The sequence below is a fragment of the Python bivittatus genome, unplaced genomic scaffold, assembly GCF_059951505.1.
Source record: "Python bivittatus isolate LINGU-HERP-01145 unplaced genomic scaffold, Pbiv_v1 ctg000350_np1212, whole genome shotgun sequence".
Classification (NCBI taxonomy): domain Eukaryota; kingdom Metazoa; phylum Chordata; class Lepidosauria; order Squamata; family Pythonidae; genus Python; species Python bivittatus.
In genome coordinates this window covers 21,801,713-21,829,139 of record NW_028277074.1, presented here as the reverse complement: position 1 = coordinate 21,829,139, position 27,427 = coordinate 21,801,713, and the positions used below count along the sequence as shown (strand labels likewise).

The window sequence follows — 27,427 nt, the reverse complement described above, 5'->3', positions numbered from 1 at the left end:
TAATGCAGGGCCCAGGAAGCGTGCCTTTTCTGTCACAGTGCTTGCCCTTCGGAACACCATCCCACTCGAGATTAGGATAGCCCTGACTCTTGGTCTTTTGGAAAGCCTTTAAGATTTGGATGTTTTCCCAGGCATGGGAGTCAAGAGGTTAGTTGAGCTCAGTTGGGTTGGTTATGGGTCTTCTCAGTTGCCATACTATGTTATTCTAGTTTTGGTTATTGCTTTTTATCATTGGTTTGTATGTTTTAATTTTGTTAGCTATCCAGAGTCTCATTGGTGAGATGTGCAGCCATATAAATCAATTTAAATAAGTAAGTGTAGATAAACAAGAGGAAACAGATAAAGAAATCATGAGATGAGGTAACGATGTTCTCACCAAAGAATTGAGAGCCTGCAAAGAAATCTTAATTGGGGCTTTCCAGTGGAAGAAGGAAAGTTGCCATGGAGAAGTAAGAGAAGGAAATGAAACTTAATTTGGGAAAAAGGATAGAAGGCTTTTGGGGTTGTGGGTGCAAGAACACATAGACCAGGGACTCTGCTTGACTACAAGAAGATTTGACCCAGAGAGAGACCAAGGCTGGGAGCTATGGCTGGGGCAAAGAAGGAAATGGCAGAGCTTAAAAGTTAGGGTTAATTGTAATGAAATACTGAGCATATTTGCTCAGAATTAAATTATTTGTTCAGTGGAACTTACAACTAGAAAATGGGTTTAGGATTGGTTCCTTAAACTGGAATACAGTGTCCCTGTCTCTATGAATTGCTCTTAATCCGTTTCACGATCAGGACAAAAAAGCAATACTTACAAGTTTTTCATTAAATTATGGAAAACGTTAGAGTTTTAAAAAGGAACTACAGTACTGTTTTATTATAGTAGTCCATCTCCATCCTGTTGAATGCAGTTGTAGCATTTTCAGCCAGCATTTTTCATTTTTAATGTTTAGGATACATTCCATTCTGTTCTTCAAGGTTTCTTTTGTCATCTTCATCATTACACTAGAAAATTAATGTTATTTTTGGTGTGTTATGTTTCAGGCCAAATGATCTTTGAATTTGTATTTGTATTTGAAACCTTGTGATGTGATTCCATTGCATCCCTTTTAAATAGTGGCCAATGAAGACTGTGGATGAAACAATACTAACACAATAGTGTTATGTTGTACAGTTTTTTCCGCACCACTTGCTGCCTGTGAAGTGTGGGTGAAATAGTTTGGGGTTCAATAGAAGAATTCAATTGTTATATAGAGCATTTGGGTTTTCCTTTAATTTTTATTAGGTAAAGTCATATCTCTTCTGATATTAGAAACATTGTTTCTGAATGTTTTATTTTTCATCAGAACTGAGTGACGAAAGGACAATGTTGTGATCTGATGTATAAGTCAGAATGTATTGATTGATTTTGGTGGCTTTACTCTGCTCTTGTCACAGCCTGTCTGGGCAATTTGTGGGTGGTCAGGTTCTTGGCCTTATTAACTTTGAACACAACTCTGAACATTTTGCTACAATGAAATAGTCATTGTAGTTTTTTATTTAACCAATGGAATGGATGAATAAATACTATTTTAGTTGAAATATAAATAATGTAAGCAAACATATCAAGAAGCCATTTTTTTTAATCCACAGATAATAATCGTTCCCTGTTTCTAGTTGTAATCAAATTGTACACTGGGTTATGCAGATGGCAGATGCTGGACCTATCCAGGAAAAGCAGGGAGTAACTTTGTGATTATCTCCATTCTGTGCATTGTGCAACTATACTTATATAACTAATGAGTGCAGCCTACAGTGACAACAAAGAAGAATGGTTGGCAGAAAGAGAAGGATTGAACCAGATAGGGATTTTATGGCCAATCTGGTTCACATTCCATCCTTTTCACAGAGGGAGAAGAGAATCAAGCATGAGTTAACCTGTGGTTTTACTTTGTACCTTATTTTTTCCATATTAATTTTGGAATTAATTTATCTTCAGTCCATTTCTACAACAGTTTATGAACTTGGCTTAAAAGAGCTATACAAAAATACCATATGCTGCACACTTTTGTCCAAACAGTTATTACAAATACAGTTTGTTTCTTTAATGTAGATAATGCATTTAATATAATATCTACATTAATGTGCATTTTTGAGCTGCAAAAATATCATTATAAGCTCTTGTCACATCTGGGTGTTTATGAAAAAATAAATTATTGATGTTAAATGATTCTGTTTCCATATTAATGTTGATTCCAAAGACTATCCTGTACTAGGTTTATTTGGATTTTCTTTATGAAACCAGACTATAAGCAGTGAAAAAAAAACCCGTATAGGTCTATGATTAGAAGATCATATTAGGTCTATTTATCCCTTAGAATCTTGCTTATGTTGCTTTTATTATTTGCCTATATCATGCTTTCCTTTCAGGAACTCAAGGTGACATATATAACACAGTTTTCTAAATTTTCCCACAACAACAAACTTGCAAACTAGATTTGACTGGGAGAATAAGCTTCCATGGCTGAAGATGGGCTTAAATCTGGGTCTTCCAGGTTCTAACTCAACACCTTAACTAGTATGCAACTCTCCATTTTTAAATACTTCACAATACTTGCAATGCTTTCCATGTCCCCTGATTCTGTCATATAGTTTGGCCTGCCATTACCCCATTCATGAATTTCCTATGGATGGAGGAGCAATATGAACTTCCCTAACTCTTCAGCACACTTTCAAATGCACACTGTCTCCTTCATATGATTTATTGCTCTCATAAAACATGGGTGAGGAAGAAATCATGTGGTTCAGTCATCCATGCGATTTGATGTCTGAGTGGAAGAAGTTTTCTGTGCAGTGAAAGGGAGGGCTTCTATCATTCTTCTGTCATGCCTTTTGAGCTACCATCTTGTCTTTTCAGCTCCAGTTTCTATGATTGCATGAACTGATGCAGTTTTAGTTGCTCCTGTGAATATGTAGTAGCATAAGTTTCTGACCTTATTTTGTCCATTTTTGTGAAAACTGCATTGATATTTCAGATGCTTCTTGCACAGCTTTATATATTGAACTGAATGGATTTGATATTTGACGTTATTTTAATGTTCATTCATTTGTTCAGAAATGGGGCCAAATTCATCCTGACAGCATTGCTAAAAATAATTAATAATCTTAATATCTTTGTGTCAGATAATTGCATATTTTGGGTAATCCTTAAGCATAAACAAAATGTGAATTGCTATCTGATACTCTACTCTTCCAGTTAATGTCTTTCTTGCAGTGACAGTATCTCCTATAATAGGAACACCTTTGAAATTTTAAGCAGATTGCTGGGGTCAGGGTTTTGTGTTTTTTTTGCAAAGGGAAGAAATATGATAGAACTGTTTTTCTCACAGATGGTAGGATGAACTTTTTGCTCTTGCACTTTGCCTTGATATATTCTTGCTGCACATGATTTTCAGAAAACAATGAATTGTGTCTCTTGAATTTCTAATTAGATAGCACAGAATAAAGAGTAAATGCAAGTGGATTGATAGGCTAGCTCAGCTAGGGAAGACAGCCCAAAAAACCCATCTCACAATTACGTGGAATCCGAGCCTGGCAACAGTGAAGTAGAGCCACACAAAACTAGAACTGCAACTATTGAGGTCTAGCTTAGTACACTGTGATTAGGGAGACTGTTTTCAGGGTGAAAGTACATGTAGGCTATGCATATTTACAGTATTTGAAGAACAGTGCTATTCTGCTCAAAGTAGTACGACTATTAGTGATAATAAAGTGTGCTTAGGAGTTCATCCTTAACCTTCCTGTCCTTTTCCTGAACAAGTGATTAGCATAATTTCCTGGGTCCATAACATGAGCATAATGCACATAGTGACATCAGAACGATTGTTTTTACCTAATAACCACACTTAGGTCTCACTCAGTAGAATAACTGATTGTATCAGTTCAGTTCTGGGGGCAAATATATAAAGTAAATATCTGCTGGAATTTAATAAGCATAATACAATTTTCATGCCAAAAAAAGTCACGTGTGACTTAAGTTTGTTAAGTATGTATGTGGGAATCATACTTCCACCTGAGTACACAAGTAGTCCTCGTTTAGCAACCACTCGTTCAGTGACTGTTCAAAGTTGCTATGGTGCTGAACGAAGGGACTTAGGATTGTTCCTTGTAGTTTCAGCCATTGTGGTGTCTCTGTGGTCACATGATCACAGTTTGGGGGCTTGGCAACCGGCATGCAATTATGATAGTCACAGCATCCTACGGTCACATGGTCGCCATTTATGACTTTCACTGATGGCTTCTGACAAGCAAAGTCAAATGGGGAAACTGGCAGGAGGTTGCAAATGGTGATCATGTGATTGTGGGACACTGCAACCGCATGGGATTCACTTAACAACGGCAATTGGAACTGCCACAACTGCTGTTGTAAGTTGGCGTGGTCATGTGATGTCACATTTTACGATTATGTCGCTTTCAAAGGAATTGCCAGGCCCAATTACCATCATTGAGGGAGGACTACCTATATGTCTGATCATTACAGTCATGTAAATGCTTTTTCAGTACAGAGTACAAAAATATTGCTTTGAATTATTTTATCATATTGTAAGATTATAATACAGTATAAACAGATAGACACAAGTTAGGACATGATACTAAACCATCATTTATTATTATAAGAATTAATCTCTCCCTGCTCCCCAGACTGCATACACTCTCCTTTAACATGCCCCCAAGGACTTCAGTTTTTGATTATAATGTGAAGTGAATGAAAAATGTGGTTAGTGAAAACTGTAATTTTAGGAACATTGCAAATTAAAAACAAGCAGAATTTTCTGTTCCTAGTTGTGCCAGACAAGGAAATTGCAATCTTAGGGAGAGGATGGACTGTTATTACTCACCACCCACCCGCAGCTTAGTGCCCTCCTGAGGCCTACAATTCCTCTCTTTTTCAAGCAAAGAATCCTCTCAGCTAGATGCAGATGTTGCGAATTATACTTGAATACATTTCCAAGATACTAGTTCCAGAAGATCATGCTAAATTATGATGTAGCATTACATGTGAGTTGAGAGAATGCTATTTGTATAAATTGCTCCTGTTCTGAAAACTAGAATAGTATCTTGTTATTCTTATTGAACGGGATTTTTGAGGACATCAGATGTAATGCATATTTTCCTTTTTCATATTGTTAAAAAATTGTGTCTTCACTATTGTATAAATATATATCCTTTCCATAGCAAACATCACAAAAGCATATGTGATAAATCATTTCTTAAGTCAACTCCTTCACTCCGTAATTATAAAAACTCCATATTGATTCTCAGCCCACACCTGCTCTTCATTTTTTTCCCTTTCACTCCAACCATTATCTTTTGCAATATAAGGGGAGGCCTGTAGATCAGAAATAAATGATATCTTTTTAGCTGATGAAAGACTTGCATCAAAGATATTGGCCATTCATTATGCGTGTTCCATGTGTTATTTAAAAAAGTTGGAAGAAAAATACCTATTATGCTTTCAGAAGTGCTACTTATTCCACTTCGGTTTGACCTACGGGACACTTGATTATTTTTGTTAATTGAGGAAGCTTCTTTTTGGTTTAATAGTAAGTTCTGTCTTGTATAAATGAATGGAAATGTACAATTTTGTAAAGTTTTTTTTACTGGGCTTTTTTGTAGTCAGAAATAATTACATGCTTAATTATGCTTATTAAGGATTTGATTATGAGATTGCTTTGGAGGAATGTTTTGTGGGAATGAAAATTTCAATGGCTAAGTTGAATTATGAACAGCAATTCGGGAAAGGTACAATTTTGTTTTTGTTCATTTTTGACATGCTATAATTCCGCATTGTTTAGACCTAAAATACTAAGGACTTGAATCCATTACATGTGCAATACATGGATAGTAATTCTATAGTTTAAAATAATACATCAGTGATAATTCTTTTTCAATTGCATCAGCATCCACAAACATATTTCTCAGTATGTAGAAATATGGCATCAAATCCCACATACTTTTTAAAAATGTTTTTCATGTCTATTATCTGGGATAGCAACTTTTACCAGCTGAATTTGTACTAAAATGCGTTTGCCTGCTGAATTGTGTTTTTACTGTGTTATGCCCTGAGTTTGTATGATGAGTTTTTCCGGTACAATTGTTATAACCCTGAGTTACTAGAATTGTGTTTGTAATAAATATACATGAAAACAGGTATGGTATATTAGCCTGAGATAATGTCAACTCTCTGCCAAATTGAAAGATTTTGATACTGAAGCTTGCTATGAAATAAGTTTAATGTTTTTCCTACAAATGCTGTGCAGTAGAAAAAGTAGTGACCAAGCATTTAGATAGGAGTGAATTGCTTATGGTTGCTTGTTATTGTAATTGAGTTCCCTTCTTATTGACTAGACCTCTATTTGCATTAGGGGACTTTTCCCATCTCCTTGCCCTTCTGCTCACTTCTGCAGCCACACCCTGTGGAACAGATTTTGAACGTATGGTGTTCTATTCTTAGGAATGAATAATTGAATACAACATTCTGAAAATACTAATCCAAAGCAGAGCAAATATTATTCTTTGTCTTTGAATTTCACACATGTGGGTCATGCATCTAGGCAGATTTTGTTTGGAGTCTTGTGTGGTGACTTTCAGTTATACTGATTGAAGTGGCATAGAAGTATTTGTTAGAGCTGATGGGATTATCGACAGGACCCCTATTCTCCTAAGTATCCCATGTGATTGCCCATGGTTCTTGCTGGACTTTCTCAGTTTACCTTCAATGTCCACAGTAATTGCACCTTCATTCTCTGTACCTAGGATATATTCTTCCTTTACTTTATCTGTTTTATTTTGCTTTGTTTTACTCTATTTTACTTAATTTTTTTTTAATCATATGGAAAGGTTTGGGGCAAGACTTCCTTGGCCCTCTTCTGTATTAGCATTCTGACCTTAGCTTTATTTGTGAAATAAGTACTGTGGAATCAACTTTCCTTCCTCAGATGGACACAAACCTTTCCTGTTCTGCTACAGGGAAGGTTACATGGTAGACTTTTGTTCATATTGCCAAACTTTAACTCCAGAAACTCCTTGTAGTTATTCCTCACATTCTTTTAGAGTACAGTCTTAAAGGAGCAAACTCCAAAGCTATTCTAGCTTCCTTGGCTATTTCCAAAGCTTCTACCATGTTCCAGAAGTTACCTTACCTCTTCTTACCTCTTCTTCAGTGCATTTGAGTTCCCTGTCTCTTACCTCTTCTTCTTCTTGAGTTCCCTGTCTCTTACCTCTTTTTTTAGTGCATTTGAGTTCCCTGTCTATACTCAGTACTCTTTCATGGAGTAGTTAGTATACCATGCAGCTATCTTTTTCTTCTACCCTTTCATGAATGCTGCCTCCCTTTTTATAAATAAGGTTGTAAAATGCTTTATGAAACATCTAATTAGCCTCTATTTATTAATATTTCCAACAGTCTGATTTTTTTCCTCTTTTTTTCCTCTTCTCTCAGTACTGCTGTCAAAATCTTTTGAGCCAGTGGCTACTGTTCCCATTCATCTCCAGTCATAGAAGATAGTGTTTTAAATATAGATATCAGTTTATTGAGTAAAGAGATATGTGCCTTGTATAGAAGATCTTGACTGAGTACGTGTATCAAGTTGGTGTCAACTCTTAGTGACCACATAGATAGATTTTCTCCATGATGATCTGTTTCTAACTTGGTTCTTCATACCTTCCAATGGTGTACCAGTAGCTACTGTAACTGAATCTATCCACCTTGCTGCTGATCCTCTTCTTCTTGTCTTTTTTCTACCTTTCCCAGGATTAGAGCCTTCACCAGAGAGATAGGTCTTCAAATAATGTGTCTGTATGGCACCTTTTATTTCCCAAGTCTCAATAAAGCCAAATAAAGAGACTTGAGACGAGGCTTCTTTAAGATAACAGATGTATTTTGATCAAGACACAGCTGGGTGACCCCAATCAACACATTAACAAAAGATGTTGATGAAATCACACCTCACAAAACAAACATCAGAGGCTTTATAGACATTTAAATCGGTAATCAGATAGTACATCCCCTCATACCCATACAAGGGATTTTTGGGACGGTCTGAGCAAGTGAAAGGTGGTTCTTAGGAAGGTAAACTTAACTGTAACTTTTTCTTCTGGTTACCAAGGGAATGGCATACAAGATTTTTCTTATCTCTCTCTAGAATGTAGGGCCCCACAACTGTTGCAAACTTGGTACAACAAACAGCTTGTACTCAGCTAATTGCTTATTCGAAGACAATCGGGCATTCAGCAAAGAGATAAGGGGGGGGGGGAAGAAACCAGTGCTCTTTACAAAGCAAAAGCAAGTTAACCCTTTAGAAATAAAATAGAGTGCACTGTTACAGGTATGGTTATACATTATGTGAAGCATATATATACTGTATATATATAAAATATAAAATTGTGTATATATAGAATATAAAATTGTGTATCAAAATAATGCCCTTCATGTCCAAAGTAGGATAATTTGAACCTGGTCATTTGGGCCTTGATTGAAAACTCTGGGCTGATTTGTTCGATGATCCATTTGTTTGTTTTCTTGGTTGTCCACAGTATTCTCAGGAGTCTTCTCCAACACCAAATTTCAAAAGCATCAATACTTATCCTGCTTCTTCAAGGTCCAACTGCTTCCATAGAGTGTCACAGGAAATATAATTGCTTGCACTATTCTGATCTTTATAGGTATAGATACATCATGGCATTAAGATATCTTTCCCAAGGCCTTCAAGGTTATTCTAACAAGTGCTAGTCTGCAGTGTATTTCTTGACTGTTTGTTCCTTTACTGTTGATGGTTGATCCTAAAAGGCAGAAACTATATACCACATCAGTGTCTTCATTGTCAATTCTAAGGCTGGTTGGTTTACTTGTCAGTAGTTTAGTCTCCTTTGTATTTAATTCCAGTCCCATTTTTTCATTGTGCTCCTTGAGTTTTATTATTAAAGCCTGCAAATCCTTTGCATTTTTGGCTATCAGAGTAGTGTCATCAGCATAGCACAGATTACTGATGTTTCTTCCTCCAATTTAAAAACTACTTTCATCTTTTTCCAATCCAGCTTCCCTTAATATATATTCTCCGTAAAGGTTGAATAAAAAAGAGGAGAGTATACAGTCTTGTCTCACTCCTTTGCCAACTTGTTTCACCATGTTTTGTTTGTACTGTGACTTTCTGACCTGTATATAGGTTTCACATGAGGACAGTGAGATATTCTGGGTTTCCTATTTTTCTAAACACATTCCACAGCTTGACATCATCAACACAATCAAAGGCTTTCTATAATCAATGAAGCACATAGTAATTTATTTTTGGTATTTCTTGGCTTTCTCAATTACCTACCGCGCATCAGCAGCTGTATTCCTTAGCCTTTTCTAAAGCCAGCTTGAACATATGGCATCTCCTTTTCCGTATAGGGTTCCAATCTGTGTTGGATGATTGTAAGCATTATTTTGCTAGCATACGAAATTGTATGATAGTTTCTACATTCTGTTAAGTCTCCTTTTTTAGTATTGGAATGTAGATAGACCTCTTCCAATCTGTTGCCCACTGTATCATTCTCCAAATTTGCTGGTATAACTTAGTTAGAATCGTTACTGATTCTTCTTCTGTTGCTTGCCATATTTCTGTAGGTATTCCATCAGTTCCTGTAGCTTTCCAACTTGGTAAGGACTGGAGTGCTGATCTAACTTACAATACCAGAGGTTTTTGTAAGTAGGGAATATCTTCAAAGGTGTCTTGGATGCTGAGATCTCTACTGTTCAGTATTTCAGCATTTTCCTTCCAACTTTCTTTCATGACCTTTGAATCAGTTACTATCTCTCCATTGGCATCCTTTAGCGTACCAATTGGAACCTCCTTCTGAATTCAGAGATCTTTTGGAAATTTTTCCTTGTTTTTTCATGTCTGTTTCCATCTTCAATGTCTATACAGATGTTGTTGTAATACTGCTTCTTGTCTCTTCTAACAGCTCTCTGAAAATGTTTGTTAAGTTCTTTTCTGAGATTTTCTCTTTCTTGGCTTTGCCTTCTCTTCTCGGCAATTTCTCTGGTTTGTTCTGACATCCATTTTGATCTCTTCTGTTTCTTCATCTTTGGCTGTCTGTTTTTACATTCATCCTTAATGACTTCTTTAAGTTCAATCCACAGTTCCTCTGGTTCTCTATCAATGAGATTCAGGACTTCCAAGCAGTTCCTGATGTTTTCCTTGAAAATGATGGGTATATACTCAAGGTCATACTGTGAAAACCAGTTCACTTACTTCCTATTTTTTATGGGGATAAATAATCCTTTGTCCAGACATATCTTTTCTTCCAAAAGCTGTTTCTGCAGTTCACCTGAGTCAGGTTATTTATTGCTTTTCCCCCAATCTTTGACATCAGTGGAGAGATTGTTCTATTTTCCCAGCGTTCAAAGAGTGATTGTCTTTTTTTTTTTACCTAAATGGGTTGTTTCAAAGTGATCAGTATTTATTTTTGGCCCCCCAAGGCCCATGTAAGGATTGGGACTGTCTCTCATTGTCCAAATGGATAGTGGCAACCATCAAATTTTGTTACGAGCTATACAAACAACTTTGGATCTGTGCTTACTCAGTCAGAGCAACAGCAACTTTTGCAACTTTTCTTTGTAGAATCTCTCCTGTATCTTCTTGATCTCAGACTTCTATTTTCATTCAGCAATCTCTTCAGGCTTTGCTTCCTCAGGAGAATGCAGTCTTTGGAAGAGTGTTTTCTTTGATCGAATTATGGCTATTAGACCCTGCTCCAGATAATAAGCTAGCTACTCACCTGTGCATATGACACTATGATAAAGAGGACTTGGTTACTTAAATGTTACTGAAGCTTCTTGAGAAGTCATTAGGAATTCACACAACACACTCTCTCTCTTTTCTTGGTGGTGGATGGCTTCAGTGCTCCTTCTTAGTTCTGCTGTGTCCATTTCAGGAATTTAGGAGCTTCAGCAGAAGTTATGTCTATTCACGGATGGTACACAAGGATGGTAGAAATTCTGTAAGTTCTATAAAATCCTAAACAAATGTGTGAATACACAGATAACTGCACAGCGAATGTCCAGTTATAGGTAAATAACCAGTTCTTCCATTGTGCCCTCCAACTAGCTTTTGCTTTAGGTATATTGATAATAATAAAAATAATAAACGTATTTATAAAAGTACAGTGAATTGCAAAATACATTTATATACCACTACGCCAAGTATTTCAGTTCGGTTTTTGAAATACACGGTATTTACCTATGACTCAAGGTATCTTTTATTTGAATAACTTCATTGAACAATTTTTGTGAGCATTTCAGGTTGGATTAGGAATATGCCTAGTAATCAGTATAACATTAATTTTGAAACAATGTTGAGTACTCTATATTTTTCATATAAGTGCCACTTTAATGCCTTCCATTTAGTTCAGGATTTTTCCCATGTGCTTTCACCTACAATTATTCTGGCATTAGGTTCACATATTACACCAAACCCTAATGTAGTTTGTTTGGTTTGGGCTTAACATGTTGCATAAACCCAGCCATTGCAGTTTGTATATGATGTGCATTTTTGCCAAGCTTTGGAATTCAGTAACCAGAAAAGATTGATGTAGGCACAGGAATTCATTTTGTTCTATTCAGTTTTTTTCTCCCTTAAAATATCTAAACACTGTACTTTTAGCAAGTACAGATGCATAAATTGTTACATTGTTAGAGCAAATGAAAACATGAATATAATCCTAAGCAATCGATTTAATGGAGTAGCCTATTCTCAAAGGAGATTTTTGGCTATAACAAATATTTTCTTTGCCACTTCTAATACCTGTTATGCTATAGGGCAAACTGTTGGAGCATGTTTTGAAGTAGTAATTCAAATACCGTTACTTTTGCTGAATCAGGGATAGAGATGTCCTTGTGTAGCACACTATTTAAATAGTTTTCACAAATGCATTGTTGTCATTTATAAATTAACGCCATCTGTTTTCTCTTTTAAATTATGCAATTCTCATATTTATGTGTTAGTTTCTGTTTTGAACTATTCTTATGTTTATGTGTAACAAACTGCAGTAGATAAATGAACTGATTTATTATAACCAGTTCTGACCTCAGCTGAAAACTTTTCCATTAAATCCATGGCTCAGTGCATTTAACATTCTGATTACTGATTTTGATTATGAATAATTTGAGTTTTAATTGGACAGTGCAAAAGAATAGTGAAAATATACATATTGTATACACAGCAGCCTCTGATTTGTTTAAATTCATTTCATATGCTCTGTTCTTCAAGAAGATCTGCCCCCCAACAGTGCACCCATAATTGAGTCCATTCACCTTGCTGCTGGTCATCCTTATATTTCTTTCCATCTTTCTAAGCACTATAGATTTCTTGAGAAAGCTGGATCTTCACATCATGTGTCCAAAAGATGATCATTTGAGCCTGATCCTTTGTGTCTCAAGTGAGAACTCTGGACTGATTTATTTTATCATCCATTTGTTTGTGTTCTTGGCTCTCCATGGTATTTTCAGGAGTCTTCTCCAATACCAAAGTTCAAAAACCTCAGTACTATTTTATCCTGATTCTTCAAAGTCCAACTTTCACATAGAGTGTCACAGGAAAAACCATTGTCTGCACAATTTTGATGCTTCTAGGTACAGACAGGTCATGGCTTCTGAGTATCTTTTCCAAGGCTTTCCCTGCTATTCTACCAAGCGCTATCTAAGTGCTAATTTGCAGCACATTTCTTAATTGCTGGCTCCTTTATTGTTGATAGTTGATCAAAGGCAAAAGGTATACACCACTTCAATATCTCATTATCAATTCTAAGACTAGGTGCTGTACCAGTTTTTATTAGTTTGCTCTGGTTAATATTTAACAGTAGCCCTATTTTTCACTGTGCCCCTGGACTTTCATTGCTACAACTTACAGATTGTTTGCATTTTCAGCTATCAGAGTCATGTCATCAGAATAGCACAGATTATTGATGTTTCTTCCTCATTTCAAAACCACATTTATCTTCTTTCAATATTTTAAATCCTTTCAATCCATCTCCCTCAATATATATTCAGCTTATATAGGTGAAACAAATAAGATGAGAGTATACAGGCTTGTCTTGCTCCTATGCCAACCTGGAAGTGTTCTGTTTCACTTTGTTCCATTCAAACTATGGCAACCTGTACAGTGTATAGGTTTTGTGTAAAAACAATGAGACGTTTGCTTTCTTCTGTTTATTTGTCTTTGGCAGTACTTTTCATCCTTAACAAATTCTTTGATTTCATTCCATAGTTCCTCTGTTTCTCCATCAATGAGATTCATGACTTCAAAACAATTCCTGAGGTTGTCCTTGAAAATGATAGGCTTATGCTGAAGAACATATTGTGGAAATTAGTTGGCTTTGTATTTCTGCTTTAGCATTAGCTTGATTTGGAACATGCATGCGAATGGCTTGTGATGTGTTCCACGGTTAGCCCCTACCCTGTCTAATCCTAACCCTTTTCTTTCGCAGGAATGGATGGAGCAGGATAACTCTTATTATTTGGTAATTAACTGCATTGTACCCAAGTACTATCTTTGCTATGTCTTCTTGACCATAACCATTTGTTCTTTCCTTTTCACGTCCTGGGTAGTAAACAGTGTGATCTTCTGACTGTAAGTGTCTAATTCTAGTCCATTTCAGTTCACTGGTGCCTAAAATGTAGTTGATCAGTCTTGTCTTTCTCCATGATCAGCTTTCCCATGTTCTTGCTTCTTACGTTCCATGTTCCCACTGTAATTCTGTCTTTGCAACTTCAGATTTTCTTTCTCACATGGCAACTTGAAAAACTAGACATCCTGAAGGCTTTAATCTAGCCATATCATAAACACTATTAATATTTTGAAGGATTCTCAGCTTTTCCTGTGTAGCATGAGTGACATCTGAGGTGAGGGCCCCATCATTTGGCACTATATCATCAGTCACTTTATCTTATATATTCATATGTCTTTTTAGGTAAAATACGGGAGTGGTTTATGTCTGCCTTCTTCCATGCAATATGAAATGATATCTTTTGCTGTGGTGACTAAAGTGTTCATCTGCCTCCAGCATCCTCCTGTATCATTGCTGCACAATATAAGTGCCTGTTTGCTTTAGCTGGACAACCTTCATGTCTTGGCTGATGCTGCTGTTGATTCCTCCCTCATCTCTCCCAGGAATATTCCCTACCACCACCACAATGAAGCAGTGTAACAAGTCTTGGGGAGGACCAAAAACTGCAACTGCAAAAATCGATTTGACCAGAAACTATAACTACAGCTAGTGGTTTACCTTCCAAGTGACCTTTGGGGTTGAAGCATAGGGGACAATGTGTGAACTAGCTTACATTCAAGAACTCTCTGTAATACCTCAATTCACCTCTTTACTGTTTCAGACAGAGAAAACATGGTTTTGGAAGGAAAAATATGTGTCAGGGAGGGAATAATTATCTTCAAACCACTTGTTGTTCAGTTCGTACCTACTGTTTGCTTCAACCCCATTTATGAGGCCATGAGGGAATGCAACTCTTGAGACAAAAAAGGTTGTTTAGCTACCTGTACTCTGTCACAAGCTTTACTTCTGTACTGATTATTATTCTTATTTTATTTCAAGATGCCCTTTACTATTTTCCTTAGGGTTGTGTGAAACATTGGGCAGATGTATTTCACAAAGTATGGTGGTGCAAGCAAAGCATCCTTTCTTGAAACATTAAAGCAGCTGCATCTTCTAGAAGTCTTGCACAGCTGTTTCAAAAGCTATTCCAGGCTATCTGTGTATGCATATTCACACATATCTGTTTTACTGGCAGTCACAGTAGAAATGTTGCTTTGTAAAGTACATCTTTCAAATGCTTTCCACAACTTTAGTTGTCCCATTGCTAGTATTGTCTAGTTCCTTGATCCAGTACTTTTATCTACATGTTTATTGTGGATGCCTAGGCTTGAAATCAATATGCACTGGCAATGCTATGCCTGTTCTTTCTATATGGTTTCGCTTTCCACATGTTCAACAACCGTTCAAAGTTACAATGGTGCTGAAAAAAGATGACTTACGACCGATCCTCAAAGTTCCAGCCATCACAGCACCCCCGCGGTCACATGATTGCAATCTTGGCACTTGGTAACTGGCTTGCATTTATGACGGTTGCAGCATCTCATGGTCACATGATCATCATTTGTAAACTTTTCTGCCAGGTTCCCACAAGCAAAGTCAATGGGGAAGCAAGCAGGGAAGGTCACAAGTTGCTTCGGTAAGTTGCTTGCACCCTTCCCACCCAGCTGCAGCCAACCCTGGCCCTGCCATGCTCACGCTGTGCCTTGTGGGCCACTCACACACCCTCCCCTGCCTGGCAGCAGCCACCTCTGGCCCTGCCATGCTTGCACTGCACCTCATGGGCCACTTGTGCACCCTCCCTGTCTAGCAGAGCCACCCCCTGGCTTTGCCGTCTCGTGCCATGCAGCATGACTTATCTGCCTGCCAGCCTACTTGCAAGCTGCCTGAGACTCACTTAACAATTTGTGATCCTTGCTTAATGATGGAAATGGGGAGTGATGGGATTACCATTGCTAAGTGATATGGTCATGTGATATTGCACTTTATGACCTCATTGCATAGTGATGGAAATTCCAGTCCCAATTACCATCGTTAACCGAGGACTACCTGTATAAGCTTTTACAATGCAATGTTGTATAGGAGTTGACAACACTGTGTCTGAACTAGATATTGCTCATTGCTCTTTCAGTACAGCCATTTTCATAGTGAAGGCAAATTTTATCATAGCCAGATTAAGTGTGCTACTTAAAATACATATGAAAGAACCAAACTATGAGGCTATGTTATTTCTGGTTTGAAACAGATGGCATTAATTTTAAACTTCCAAAGAACAAGTTTGGTGTCTTGATTAGCATCAGAATAGCAACAGAAAAATCAAGATTCAAATCCCACTTAGTCATGAAACTGCTGAGTGATGTTGGGACACTCACTTTTTTACAGCATAAGCCACCATCCATGTTGTTGTAAGGATAAAATGGTAGTATGAAATATTTATGTGCTCATGCAGTTATGTCTGCGCCACATGTACAATGTTTTGAGATCCTTTGACAGATGGAAAAATAACAACAACAAATAATGCTTACAGTTTAACAGTAGGTAAAAACAATAGCTAAAAAAGCAATGGCTGGATTCTGTCTTGGCTTAGAAACATGCCCTTTCACTAATTCCAGTTTCAAGTGGGAAATGGACTGGTTATGTTTACATCATGGTGAGAAGAAAATGCATGCAATGTAGTTGTGAGATTCACTCTGCTGTATTATAATAAAGTTTACAAGGCTGGAACTTGGCAGTTTCAAAACAGCTGTCTAGACTGGAGTGAATCCTATTTTAAATGGTTGTAAGAATTGTTATGGAAAATATGGAAGCATCCTTACAAAGTATACCTGACTATATCTGAGCTGAAGAATCTAGAAAGCTATTCCCCTTTAGCGTTTCGTTTATTTATATTTTACTTTCTCTTGTAGAAATCTGTGAGTCTGTATTGCTGCCACTATGGATCCTAATGCCTTTAAAATATTGCCCTGCATTCCATCATCATATTGATATCTTTTGTTCTTGAGATTTTTCTGAAGCCAACAAATGTAACCTGAAAATGAGTGCCTATTAAAGTACATTATGTGATTTATTCTCTATTCCTGACACTCATATAAAGCTTGTTAACTAATTTAAGCTACAAAAGACATAGGAAGAAATTGAGATCCACACTGGAGGTCCCTAATGCTTGCCATAAAATTTATCTAAGATCAGATATATTTTAATGCCCACACTTTGGTCAGTGAACTTATGAAGAAGTTTCTGTAAGAGTTTGGAGTTAGTATGGAAAATGATGAGAATCATTATTTGCTAAATTTGTTTACTTCCTGTTCTATGTTATATTCTTCTAGTTATACGTAGGCAACCTTCTTCCGCAAACTTTTCTCATCAAATAAAATAAACAAGTAGGATTATCTGGACCTATTTCAGTCAGACCTAGATACAGCATTGAGACTGCATTACTCACACCTTGGGATGATCTTTGGTGAAGCCATGATAGCAGAAATGTGACCCTCCTGGTTTTGTTTGACTTCTCAGTAGCTTTTGATCCCTTAGCCCATGATATCCTTCTGGACCGCCTCCAAGGGTTGATAGTCAGGGACACTATATTGCAGTAATTCTATTCCTTCCTTGAGGAAGTTCCTACTGGTGATGAGGGGGAGGGAAAGGTCAAGCCTGAGGCCCCTAAAGTATGGAGAGCTACAAGATTCAGAACTTTTTCCACTGTCTTCAGCATGAAATTGCTGGAGGAGTTCATCTGCCAGTATAGGGTTAGGTATAATCAGTATGCTGATGATACCCAGCTTTATATCTCAACCTCCAATGAAAAATTGAAGCAGTTGAATTCTGTCTTAGTGTAATGGTATGTGGGAATAACCCTGGGAGACAGGGGGAAGAGGCACAGCCAGGGAACGGTTGGACAAGAGGCAGCTTAGCCTACAAAAGGAATGTGGACATAGCAAATGTCTCGGGTGGGATCCTCCCTAATTTCTTGGGCTGTAAAGGTGAAGGGGGAGGAATATACTATCAGACTTGCAAGATTTTGTTAATGTAATCTTATGGTAAAGTAGAATTAGTCCATCTAGTTCGGCTACCTCGCTAGGCTGACATCAATCGTGCAACATTCCTTTTGTGGGTTAAGCTGCCTCTTCTCTGACCATTCCCCTGGCTGTGCTCTTCCCCCTGTCTCCCAGGGTCATTCCCGCATACCATTAATCTTAGTGCCTGGAGGATGTTAAGGTCTGGATGGTGAAGAAGAAGTTTAGGTTCAGTCTCAGCAAGATAGACTGGTTTTGAGCGAGGAAGCTATCTGTTAAATATCCTAGGATATTTCAACTTTAGTTCTGGACAGGGTCATGTTCCCTTGTACTAAATTGGTTCATAACTTAGGGGTCTATTTTGATTCTCATCTTGCTCAAGGATCAGGTTGCAAACATGGCAAGGACGGCTTTTGTGGAAGTCCAACTGGTGTGACAACTATGATTTTTCATGGAACAGGAGGTCCTTCCCTCAGCGGCTAATACTTTAGTCATCTCTTGCTTCAACTGTTACAATACATTCTACCTAAATTTCCCTAATGTACAGCAAGCCCAGAATTCAGCAGCTCTATTATTTCAGGATTTGCCCATGTGACACCACAAACTGCATTGGTTACCAGGGTCAATTCAAGGTGTTAGCTGTCTCCTTTAAAGTCCTTCATGGTTCAGAATTTGGATATCTTCAGGACTACCTTATATTCTTATTCTTTCCTTTCTGATCATATAGAAGGGGCTCTCTTCAGGTCCCTTCACTCAGGGATTGTCAGTATCAGGAGCCTCAAAGGTGGGCCTTTTTATTGCTGCCTCCCTTCTTTGGAACAGCACCCCCCCCATCAATCAACTTTTTCAGCAGACCCTAGAGGAAGAAATGTTGCAAACTGTTCCCTTTTGTAATTTGGAGGTTAACTGAAATTATTTATTTCTGTTGCTAGACTGTGCTTTGTATAATGTTTTGTTCATTGTTTATATTTTTTGAACTTATTTACAAAATAGGGAATGTAAGCATTTCAGTATTGGTATTGGTTGGAGAGGCATATAAGCCCAATAAATAATGATATAAATTCAGTTGATTGTTGAAGGCTCTTTTTGAACTCCATCTACTTTTTCAGATTCAGAAGGTAGCCTCAGGGCCTTTTCAGTGTTTGCCCCCAAGCTTTATATACAGCTCTTCTAATGTGTGCATTTGGAAAGAAGCTAAACAAAATCCTATCTCTTATACTTTTTCATGGCTTTCTAATGGCTTTTGCAATTTAAATGGTCTACTGTTAATTTGACAGCTGATTTATGAACTCATTTGAATAGTTCTGTGGTTTAATCACTTTATTTTGATTGACTTAAAAAAACCTTCTAAGCATCCTTGGCTCAATGGAAATAATAAAAGCATAGCAGACACAGACTATGGAAAATAAGGACTAGAACATGAGGAAGTGTGAAATTATCGGCAGGAAGCCCTCTTCTATTTCTTATTTAAAATTAAGAATTGAGAAAAATCAAACCTTTCCTTGTGTTTTTGTTCAAGTGGCACAGACTTTGATATCTTTATAAGCTAAACAAGCATAACTTTTAAAATACCCAGTATTTACTTTAACAGCAGATTATAGTGCTATAAAAGTGTTACACCCTAAAAATAAAGGTAATAAAATCACAGCTGTAGTCTTTTAAAAATTTTGTTTCATAAGGAACTAAATTAAATTTAGATCATGCAAAAGGAGAATTACAATCATACATCCAAAAAGAGAATAAAATTGAGAAGATTAAGAGATAATAAACATTAAGAAATCAATAGTACAGTTACAGTAGTTAAAATAAAAAAATGTATGTTTGTTTAACAATATGAATTAATTTAAATTTTGAACATTTAAATTTAAATGGCTTTAAATAAGGGGCGGATGTCTGCCTAAAGTACCATAAAGAATGAATGAATGAATGAATGAATGAATGAATGAATGAATGAATGTGTGTATGTGTATGTATTTATGTATACACACCCACATACACATGTATACATACTGTAAAGTCGTAGTAAAACTGATCTGATATGCATCCTCGGAGGTTGAAAAGGTGTACCAAAAAGTGAAAGAGAATATATTTATCTCTGGCAGAAACTAGAAATTTAAAATCAGTAACCAATCTTGCTGCCCTAAGGCAAGATCTGCAGTTTGCAAGTGTTATACATGAAGTGGTAGAGAAAAATTGTCTAGTCTTTCCAATCTTGCAGCCATTGGATGTGTTGTGATTGTAGCTTCTGGGAATTCTTGCAGTTACTGTTGCAACAGCTGGGGCCCTCCGGCTAAGAGCTGCTGCATTAGCTTACCAGAAAAGGGCTCACAAGATGTTGTGTATATAGTTTTCCTGGCCCACATGGTTAGAATGTTCATAATGAGGGATCATATATGGCCTTTTTCTGAACTAGAATAGGAATTCTTTCTATAGACACAGGCTTCTTTTCTTCAAAATGGCAGCCTTATGCACTATGGAAGAAAGTCACTTGCCATTGACTAAGTTCACAACCATGGTTGCTGCCTACATAACACACAGGGTGGAGAGAAGTAGAAACAAAGAAGACAGAGGAAATAATTGATCTTGGCTAAGTGGGCTAAAGGACTAAATGGTGCCAAGGAATCATGTTTAAAAGTGTAGTATAATTCATACCTGCTGCATTATGTCCCACTTTGGGGATGCAACTTCCAGAAATAAGTTGTGGCACTCCAAACACTTATTTTTTAGAAATGAATTTCAAATGATATTTGCAATATATCATAAAAGCATCAGGGCTAAATTGTTTGAACAAGAAATGTGAAAATTTCAACAAGTTCATTATCACCTTGGCACAGTAGTTGGGGGAGGCTTGATAGTTCCAGTGACCTCCAACGAAGACCCTGCATTCCTGGTAGAATCACTCTTACTGGTAGAGTTGAAAGGAGAGGAGGAAGCTAAGAGTAATTCTTTGTGGAGATAGGAGCAGATGAGGTTCATTGCCAGCCTGCTTGGTTATCTTATTAGCAAAATGGTTTATGTAACTCCAGAAAGGTTATGATTAACATCTGAGTTGTAGTTGTATGCCCTACGATATATTGTGTATTAGTTTTACTGCATAGTAGAGTACACTACTACATATTCTTATACACTCAGATTTGAACTCCCCAAAGTATTCAAGCTGAATATTTTCTTTGAGAAATCAAGCAAAGTTCTGGTGCAGCTAATGTAAGCCTACATAATTTCTTGAATTTGCATGTACTGATTGTATCAGTCATTGCATGTGAGAATCTTGACCCACAGATTATGATAATGATGATGAATCACCCTTTGGGGGAGATGAGTGGCATACAAATTTAATAATAAATAAATAAATGCAATAAATGATACTGTTAGTTCTACACCGTTTAACTCAGATAAATCTAAGTGGCTTATGAGTCTATAATACAACAAACATCACATAATACAACAGAATAACCAGTAAGAATATGTATGAAAAATAAGAGTGCAAAAATAAAACACAATTATATCACTACTGGAGCACCTATCACTCATCCCAGGGTAATCTACTAATAGTTCTCTTAAGCTCCTTTGCCCCCAGAACATTGTGATCAACCAGATCTTTACTGATCTGAAATATCAAGAAGGGGAAGGTGCTCTCATTTTAGGAAGATTCCTAAATTCCATAGGTTGGGAACCCCAACAGAGAATGCTTATCTCCAAGCTCTCTCCAGCTGCAACTCATGCGGGGTGGTGTGATGAAGAATTTTGGTATGCATTCTCTGTCTCTTATTATGTGATCATTTAACAAATGTCATTCATTTATAACGAGATGGGGTTCTGAACGTTTTGAATGTTTAATGGGTGTTGTAAATAGGAAGATGAACAGCTATTGCTTGGAAAGAAAAGAGTATGAGTGGTATAGATGTTGCGGCATAAAACCAGTTCTGGAACAGATGTAGTTTAGTTTCTCTCACCCAAGGAGCTTGCCATCATTAAATTGATGGATCTATACCACATTCTGGAAGAATCCTCAGAGAGCCTTACAGAGAAAGCTGCTTGTAGGCAGTGAATGGTGGCAGAGTTTGCACTCTGTCCAGAGTGCTGAACCCTCAAATGTTATACTGTACATTGAGAAGAGCTTTTTGAGTATTTTTGCCAAGATGATTAAATAATCCAAATACTGAAATGTAAGTAACTAAAAAATCATTGACAAGTATTAGTGGAAATGCTTTAGAAAAATGAAAACTGTCTCTGGTTATCCTATACTTTGCTTCTCTGATTTGGAATTATTGGAATCACTTCTGAGTTAATTGACTTAATTTATAGTGTTTTGCCAAGATATCATAATTTATTTGCAGGTTGCAATCCCTCCCCCTCAAATCAATGTTTATAATATAAAGTTCAGGTATTGAAAAAAAGTCATGATGAACATGATGGTGAGGAGAATTGCCTCATGGTAATTTTGTGCATTTCTATTTCTATCTTGCAGTTTTTGGTGAAGATCTACATGCCAGCTTATATTTTGTCAATGCATCTTTGCAAGAGGTAGTGTTTGCTAGCACCACGGGGACATTGGTACCCTGTCCAGCAGCAGGGATCCCTCCTGTGACGCTCAGATGGTACCTAGCAACGGGCGAGGAGATCTACGATGTCCCAGGGATTCGCCACGTCCACCCTAATGGCACTCTCCAAATTTTCCCTTTCCCTCCTTCAAGCTTTAATAACTTAATCCATGATAACACTTACTATTGCACAGCTGAAAATCCTTCAGGGAAAATCAGAAGTCAGGATGTTCACATTAAGGCCGGTAAGTTTCCTTGAATATTGCTGCTAAAAGTATTTCAAAGCTCTGAATTACAATATGATTTTGTCTAAATTAATGACCTTCAGATGTATTTGACTCCTACAACATGTAGTCAGAATAGCCATAGGTTGTGCTGGTTGGATGATTATAGGAGCTGAAGTCCAGCACCAGAAACTTATAGTAGACAACATTACGGCCTAAAGAGGCGGATCTATTCTCGTTCAAAAAAATCTATGATAGATCATCCGTATAGAAATGTGGGAATGGGGTCAAGAGTTGATCAGCAGTATTGTGGATTAAGTAGGAGAAGTCAGGTGGGAATTGAAGAACTGATTACACACGACAGGATACTTTCAGGAAAAGTTCGATAGAAGTAATGAGTTTTAAAGAAGGATTTGGAAGAGTAGAAAGAAAAGTATACAAATCAGAAACTGAATAATGGCGAGAGAAGCATGTAGTCAGACATTCTTTATTCTTTATTCCATATGAAGCAGAAGTGGGAGCTTTTTTTTTGAAACCTACTCCTGATGTGTTGCCACACTATTAGTTCTATCCTGTGTAGATGTATGCAAAGAAACCAGTACACATGTGCACGTGCTTAGGCTGTCAGCATAGAGGGTGGATCTAGCATTAATAATCATGATGGGAATCTTAATAATAATTTTACTGAGAAATTATTTATCCTAAGATAGTTAATATGTTAGCTAAGGAATTAGCTATCATTGTTACTATTAAAGTATTTTATATACAAGTTCTGGAAAGCTGGGGTACGTGAACTAATTGCTTAGTTTGGGTTCTGCTGTATTTTCTTTGAACCAACTAGGTTCAAAGGTCCAACAGGAAGGAAGAAGTGAAACAGCTATACATCTAATATTGTTAAAAAAATTTAAGAATTCAGAAGGTTGTAAAAAAATTACAGTGTTATCTACTGCATGATATTCTTTAAATATTTTAATGATGGAATAGGAAATTCATTTGATGGAATTTAAATCTAATTAATAGGTAAGAGGATAGGAGGAAAAAAACAAAGAGCAATAAAAAATCTGAGCTAATCTGAATGTTCAGAACTTAAGGAATTGCAACTCTCATGATACTTCATTGCTTCAGAATATTAATAGGGACTGCATTACTTAATCAAACAGGTTAGCTGATATGCAACAGATATGTAACATATCAAATCAATCTTTATTATGGTCATAAAGGGATGGGTACAGTCATTAGTAAGAAGCATAAAATGTTATTAGTATAAAAGGTATAAAATATATAAAAAGTGAAAATCTAAAAAGGAGGGATGGGAGATACACAACATAGTTTTTAGCACATGCATTTTCCATCTGTATTCTGAAATGGTACAGTGTTACATATTTTCCTTCTGTTTATAGATGGAAAAATAAGTCACTTCTGTATTTTATTTCCAGATCTAAATATTATTTAATAATCAAATATGAAATTAAATAATGCTAGTTGGCCTTATGTGTGTTGAAAGAATTCACAGAGTCCCAATATGCCAGTAATATGCTTATGTTGGGGTCTGTGGATGAGTTTCCACAATAATAATTATCACAGCTTCATTTTTGTTAACAGCTTTCTCTTTTGCTTCATCTGTTCCCACTCACTAAAACAAATCTTTGGGGACATCTATGTTACAATCTGATACCCATTTAACAGCCTTGCTTTAGTAATAAAACATGGATATTCTATGTTGTTTTATAAGGATTCAGATGCCAAGTTTTGTTAATCCTCATTACCATGTAAGGTTGGAGGCTATGATGTTTGAATAGAGTGGCATAATTTACTTGAACAAGTTGGAACTGTCTACGTGCAGGTGTCAGATGCTCAAGGATAGCAAGGAAATGAGGTAGTCAATGTAGATTCAATTTAGGATGATAGAGTTTCCAAGAAACTGTACGTTGCCCACTAAACAACAATATGTTTTTCCTGATACACTTGAGAATTTGACCACCAATTCTCTATATCCATTTCAAAAATTAATCTCAGTCCCTGAATAACACCATTCTTCCACTGTTTCTAGGCATTTACTCAGGATTTTCCAGGATTTTCCCTGTGAATTAAAAAATAAAAATAGATCTAAGTGTCATCAACTAGTTGTCAAGTCCAATCCACACACTCTAAAAGAACTCTCTCAATGGTTTCATGAAGCAAAAGGCATAAAAGTGAATAAAATGGGCCCCTGGATAATTACGGGAGGAAAAAAAATGAATATTTTATTGGTTAATGGGATACATCATTTTTCAAGATTCTAGATTTATGATAAGAAACTGGCAAATGCTTTTTTAAAAAAAGCCAGTACATTCATTTTTCACTTTGATTGCATTTTAATTCATCTGTTGAATTTTCTTCATCTTGAGTGCATCTAATGTGGTAAGGTCCATTAGAAGAGAACTATAGTGGAATATGATTCCATTGTTGGTTTTTGGCTTGGACAAACTTGCCTGGAAGGCTTTGGAAAATAAAAGGACCTTACTTTGTTTCTTTTTCTTTTCAGTTCATTTCAGGTGGACAGAATGAGTGTTTTGCTTATGGTTTCTTGGGTCTGATTATGCATTTTCTGTACTCTTTATCTAGCTGAGGTTTATTTGTGTGACTCTCCTTCCCATTCTGTGCTTTAGTTTTACGGGAACCATATACAGTCCGTGTGGAGGACCAGAAAGCCATGAGAGGCAATGTAGCGGTCTTCAAGTGCATTATCCCCTCCTCTGTGGAGGCCTACATCACTGTTGTCTCATGGGAGAAAGACACAGTCTCACTTGTCTCAGGTAGGCCGAGTCCTTTGCTTCAGCTTCTCCTTTTTCCTATATATTTTTCTTTTCAGTTGAAGAATACACAATAATGGACTTTCTTTTCTACTGTAATTAATGCATGTTATTAAAGCATCTGTGTGTTCAGGCATGGCACTAGATACTTGGCAAAGTGGGTCATTTTGCATATTTGAAGTTAGTTGCTGTGAATTTTTAAAAATATAATATGTAATATTACACTGTAAATTCTACAGGGATATTAGGCCTGCTTATATTCTGCCCATAATATGTAAATTTCCAGGAAGGCCAGACAATTTCTATGTGAACCATCTTCTAGAAGATTTTAAACCCTTTATCAGTTATGCAGCAGCTAAATTCTGTGTTGCCACATTGAAAATAAGGCATAACTGCTCACAGAAATAACCATTTCTGTTTTATTCATCACTTCGGAGTACTACATATTAGCTGTCTTATTTTAGGTGATATGTATTTTTACATCATAGATTGGAATATTTTAGATTTACATTTGCACAGGTAATCAACACACCATTGTAGTAGCGTATGTTACATTTTTATTATAAAGACTTCTTGTTATGCTAGTATTTTATCTCACCCATTTGATTTTAATTTTGTGTTGTTTTTCAAATTTTGCTGGTCTTTGATCAAATAAACAGTATTTCATTTCCTATGATTGTCATACTGTAAATAAGTTAACATTGTTTGCTTACTGAAACATGAAGCTTGATGAAAGAAGGATATGTCATACTCTTGCTAAAATCTACACCCAAAGTACTTTAAATAATTTCTGTTCAATTCTAGTGATATAATAGACCCTTTTAAGAAAATGTCTGTATTAAGAATTTGTATTTCTTACAGTTGGTAATAGTCAGTGGCTTTGCATCTTACAAATCTGTCTGTCCTGTTTCTGTAATGCTGGCTTTTATTTTGAGGTGAACCTCATGCCTCAGGGGTTTAAGTATTAAATCCTACCCTCATGAAAGCTTCAGTTTTTATATTTTTTCCTGGTGTTCATTCATCCTAAATTATTTATGTGCTAATTGATGAAGTACAAATGCCATGTTTCCAAGGTTTCTCCCTCCCCTCCCCCCCACCTTGAAATCAGAATCTAGAACTAAGTGCCTACAGGATGTTTAGGACAGAATAGAGATCAGTGAGAAATAGCATGATTTCAAAACTCCAAGACCGAGCATGTTTTATTGTATCATATGGTAATCCAGACTCTGATAATGCAGGTTGGATTAAGTACTACATGAAATATGTTATCTAATAGACTCCTGCCAGGGAAAATGGTAGATATGGTAGCCATTATATTATTGTACATCTGAAAGCCTGTCACATTACAAATGTACTGCAATGCAACAACCAAAAAAGGTCTAAATTCTAGCAACAATCAATGCAATAATAATTTGGCCACTTGCTAAGCATGATGGATATTAATTGAGCTTGGAGCCTAAGTTTCCTCTTGTTAATTAATCAGAAATTGATTGAATATTGAACACTATTACAGTTTTCCAGGAAGAGTCAAGAGCAGGCAAGCATAATCTTTTTACTGCTAAGGGATGTACTTGGCATTTGAGTTAGCATGCTAAAGATTGCATTATAAATTAGCAAATGGAGCTGGGGACAAAAATTAAACTTGATGTATTTTGTTTACATTTATATTTAATTAAAATTAAATTTGGTTAGTATGATTATTCTCCAACTAGGTGTTTAAAAGTACAGTTCATGTGAATACTCTTGAACTTTGGAAAAGTAAAGAACAGGTAGATGTAATTTTGTTTCTTGTTCTTTTAACCTTCTTATGTTGGCAGAATAAATGTTTTGTGTCTCAGATAATGTATTTTCTGTATTCTTTCTCTGTTTGATTACCCGATTTTTTAAATCCAGACTTGACTTCATGGTCTCCATTTCTAACTTTTCCAGATATAAAATTTGGAGGCTTGTTCATAATGCAGTAGAAATGCTGAGCCCAGATAAATGTAGTGGTTGATAATCAGATATCCAGCAGCTTTCACAAGTTAGAAAATTCTCATACTTTATCTGTTAATTTGGTGGGGGAAAACATGTAAAACACATGCTTTTAAGTACTTTTAAACTGTTCAGCTATGAAAGAGTTTGGAAATAAACAGTGGTCCTTCCTCATATTATGCAAGGTAACCTGGTTGATATCCTGATGTGGTTCATTGGTGAACTTCAGACAACTGAAGTTTTTTAATGAATATAATAAATCCATTTGTTTC

At 36.5% G+C, this 27,427-nt stretch overlaps 1 protein-coding gene across 1 annotated transcript in view; it reads left to right on the top strand.

Moving 5' to 3' along the window:
• Nucleotides 1-27,427, top strand: part of DSCAM (DS cell adhesion molecule) — a 355,545-nt gene that overhangs the window by 10,198 nt on the left and 317,920 nt on the right. The window contains exons 2-4 of the mRNA XM_088144695.1: nucleotides 15,195-15,250; nucleotides 22,093-22,410; nucleotides 25,038-25,184. Of these exons, the coding sequence (XP_088000821.1) occupies nucleotides 15,195-15,250; nucleotides 22,093-22,410; nucleotides 25,038-25,184 (521 nt within the window). The remainder of the gene's footprint in view (nucleotides 1-15,194; nucleotides 15,251-22,092; nucleotides 22,411-25,037; nucleotides 25,185-27,427) is intronic.